The sequence below is a fragment of the Camellia sinensis genome, chromosome 1 (assembly GCF_055761805.1).
Source record: "Camellia sinensis isolate YWXY chromosome 1, ASM5576180v1, whole genome shotgun sequence".
NCBI lineage: Eukaryota > Viridiplantae > Streptophyta > Magnoliopsida > Ericales > Theaceae > Camellia > Camellia sinensis.
This window is the reverse complement of record NC_138961.1, coordinates 102,724,480-102,727,319: the sequence shown is the minus strand read 5'-3', so window position 1 is coordinate 102,727,319 and position 2,840 is coordinate 102,724,480. Positions and strand designations below refer to the sequence as shown.

At 49.5% G+C, this 2,840-nt stretch overlaps 1 protein-coding gene across 1 annotated transcript; it reads right to left on the bottom strand.

Annotated features, from left to right (window-relative positions):
• Positions 1 to 1,683: 1,683 nt before the first annotated feature.
• Positions 1,684 to 2,505, bottom strand: LOC145789882 (uncharacterized). The gene is made up of 3 exons (XM_082867450.1): positions 2,164 to 2,505; positions 1,976 to 2,074; positions 1,684 to 1,767 (listed from the first exon to the last, which is right to left on the bottom strand). The coding sequence occupies exons 1-3, from the start codon at positions 2,452 to 2,454 to the stop codon at positions 1,747 to 1,749; spliced, it is 411 nt and encodes a 136-aa protein (XP_082723576.1). The 5' UTR covers positions 2,455 to 2,505; the 3' UTR covers positions 1,684 to 1,746.
• Between the last annotated feature and the right edge of the window lie 335 nt (positions 2,506 to 2,840).

Genomic DNA, 2,840 nt, shown 5'->3' with positions numbered 1-2,840 from the left:
ACGGATGTTAGCTCCGCCGAAACCCGAGGAAAGCAGAAAGTGAGACAACAAACACAAGCAGAGGGCGTGTTGCCGGAAACCTTGCCAATAATGGTTGCTACGGTCACCGGCGTCGGAAAAACGATGGATCAAGCCGAGGATGTCCAGTTCCCCACTGCAGATCAGAGATCGAGCATCATGCGCCGTAAGCCCACACATCCGCCCTAAAGCCTGGGCGTGGCCAAAACGGAGCTGAGGCAAGATCACTTCAGAGCATTCAGACTCCATCAAAACCTGAAAATCTTCGAAAGTGGGACATACCTCTTGGCCGCCGAAGCTAAAGAGATGCGTCACTGGGTTTCAGAACCTTGCCGCGGCATGGAGAAAAGGGAGATGTAGCGGAGTATGGCTCAGCGTGAATAGTGCATTCAAGCCAAAACCCCGGAAGTTCAGCTTTTCCGAGCCATCTAGAGAAGAGATCCAAGATGTGAGATTTTCTGCAAGAAATGCCTCCATTTTTGTGCAAAACTAAGATGAAATGAATGTTCCCGAAGTTGAGGCTTTTATAGAGGAAAAAAACACTATTCATGGGGACACGTGTCAAAAAACTGGGTGGCTGCAGGAACAAGTGGCCGGCCGGCCACCTTTTCTGGCTGGCCGGCCATTCTCTTTTTCAAAACTGGCCGGCCGGCTCCCCCTCTCCATAAAATTGGCTGGCCGGCTCCCAAAGGTGGCCGGTAGTGCTCCAGTGTATCTCCTTGGCCCTGTTTTACCCTTCAAGGGAAAGTTTCGAGCATTTCTATGCAACAGATGAGTCAAAGGCCTCCATTTCCCTCTGTTTCGGATGCGTTCCGGTGCCCAGATCGTCCGAAGTACACTCTGTTGTTGTTGTTTTGATTATTGAGTTGTTGTTTTGCTTATCGAGTTGTTTGTCGAGCGGACGTGTTTTACGTTTTTGAGTCATTGCGCTCTGTTTAAGCAATCTTTGTTTAAATCTTGTTTATTTGCATTGTCAACGTTATTGCATTTTGTTTATCGAGTTGTAAACTTGCTAAAGGTTCTGTTATATCTTAGTAAGTTGAGTTGCTTAGTTTGTTACGTCGGTTCACTACCTGACTTGGTGATTACACAATGCACATTCCCATTCAATTTCATTTTTTGTGCAAAATAAAATGATGCGATACGATGCTAAAAGTTTAAAACATAAACACCTTTTCAAAAAGCTGTTTCATTTCATCATGTTTTACAACGAACAAAGGTACAAGTTTTACAGAAAATAAAACTACCTAACAATGTGCAAAGTGCTACAAACTACTAGCAAAAAGAAAAATAAAGCAGGAAACGGCAGCATCAATGCCCTCGGGAGCGGGAATGAGAAGCACTCCTCATCCTCTTCCGCGGGACAGCCTCTGCAGCATCATCATCGTCTGGGTCAGAGCTGTCATCCTCAGGATCCCCATCAACCTCGTCCCCACTCCCCGAACCAAGACCGGAGCCCCCCTCCTCAGCAGATGTCTCTGACTGACGGTCGGTAGCCTCCTCCTCATCTTCATCATCCTCCTCCTCCTCATCAGGCTCTGCCTCTACAACATGTGTCCTGCGCCTGCGGGAGGACCCTCCTCGTGCTCCTCGGAAAGGCCTGGATGGCCCAACTCCTCGGAAAGGCCGGGATGGCCCAGCTCCCTAAGAAGGCCCAGATGGTCTAACTCCGTGAAATGGCCCAGATGGCTCAGCTCCCCAAGGAGGCCCAGGTGGCCTGGTCTGCGGCTAACCAGACCATGAAGGCATCTGAAAATAAAGAGTTCGATTCAAATACATCAGTCCAAATATATACATCAGATGCAGATACAAGCAAAGACTACGTGAAGTAGGTGCATGTAAATACAGTGTACAAGTGGGGTGTATGTCAGATGTGCTCTACACAAGTAGTCTATCGATGCAGTAGAAATCAGCATGTCATCAGAAGTATGATAAATGCCAGAAAACTGAAGGGTACCTGAATGCCCGCGATAGACAACTGTGCCTCCCTCCGCAGGACCATGCCCTCGAGTGTGGCCACCAGTCCAACCACCTCCTCCATGTACCCTCGCGGTGGCTGCAAATATGAGCTCATAATCATCAGTGAATGAAAGAATGTCTAAACGTCTGAATGATGAATAAAAAAAAAAAAACAGTGGAGCATACCAGTGGTGAGTCAGGATCAATGGCGTATCGATCACTGGGCATCGGAGGCTCTAGCGGGATCAGAGTCGCAGAAATAGCCCCATACTGCCACGCCATCAACTCAGTCGGCATATCTGGCCATCCAGGATGAGGATAAGTCGGCGAAATCGGAGGAACTGGTCTACCCCCACCTCTAGATGTACCAGCCCCGCTGGCGGAAGGAACGTCTACAGCCCGAGGCCGGGCCTGACCCGAGGATGACATACCAGCAGGCCTCGTCATCGGGGTACGAGCTCCCGTCAATGGAGGCATCAAATATGTATGACGGTAAGTGCCGTAATCACCCTCCTCGAGATGTAGTAAAGCATCGCTACCCAGCATAGCGCCGACTACATCCGAGAAAGAGAGCCTGTCAGCAGTCCGCATACTGGTTGGGGGTACTGCGGGAGGATCCTGAGAAAGATACCCCCATACCTGACGCAGAAAGCGTTCCCCCAGAAACCATGCCCTGCCAACCGGCCCTTCGAGCAGGACCCTATACTGGGAGATGCCCGATCCTCCGGGATACTGAAATCGGAGACCATCACCCAAGGGCGCCCAGGGCTGCCATGTGATCTGCAGATGATAAATGCATAAACCAATCAGAAATCGGGAATATACAGAGCAAATCAAAGATGAAAATGAAAGGAACTGAAAGT

What these genes read in the sequence shown, in the direction of transcription:
- LOC145789882 (XM_082867450.1), bottom strand. Translation starts at nt 2,454, where the DNA reads ATGCCTCCATTGACGGGAGCTCGTACCCCGATGACGAGGCCTGCTGGT. An exon ending in TTGATCCTGACTCACCACTG is followed by an intron (nt 2,075 to 2,163) that starts GTATGCTCCACT and finishes TCATATTTGCAG; the next exon opens with CCACCGCGAGGGTACATGGA. An exon ending in TGTCTATCGCGGGCATTCAG is followed by an intron (nt 1,768 to 1,975) that starts GTACCCTTCAGT and finishes CTTTATTTTCAG; the next exon opens with ATGCCTTCATGGTCTGGTTA.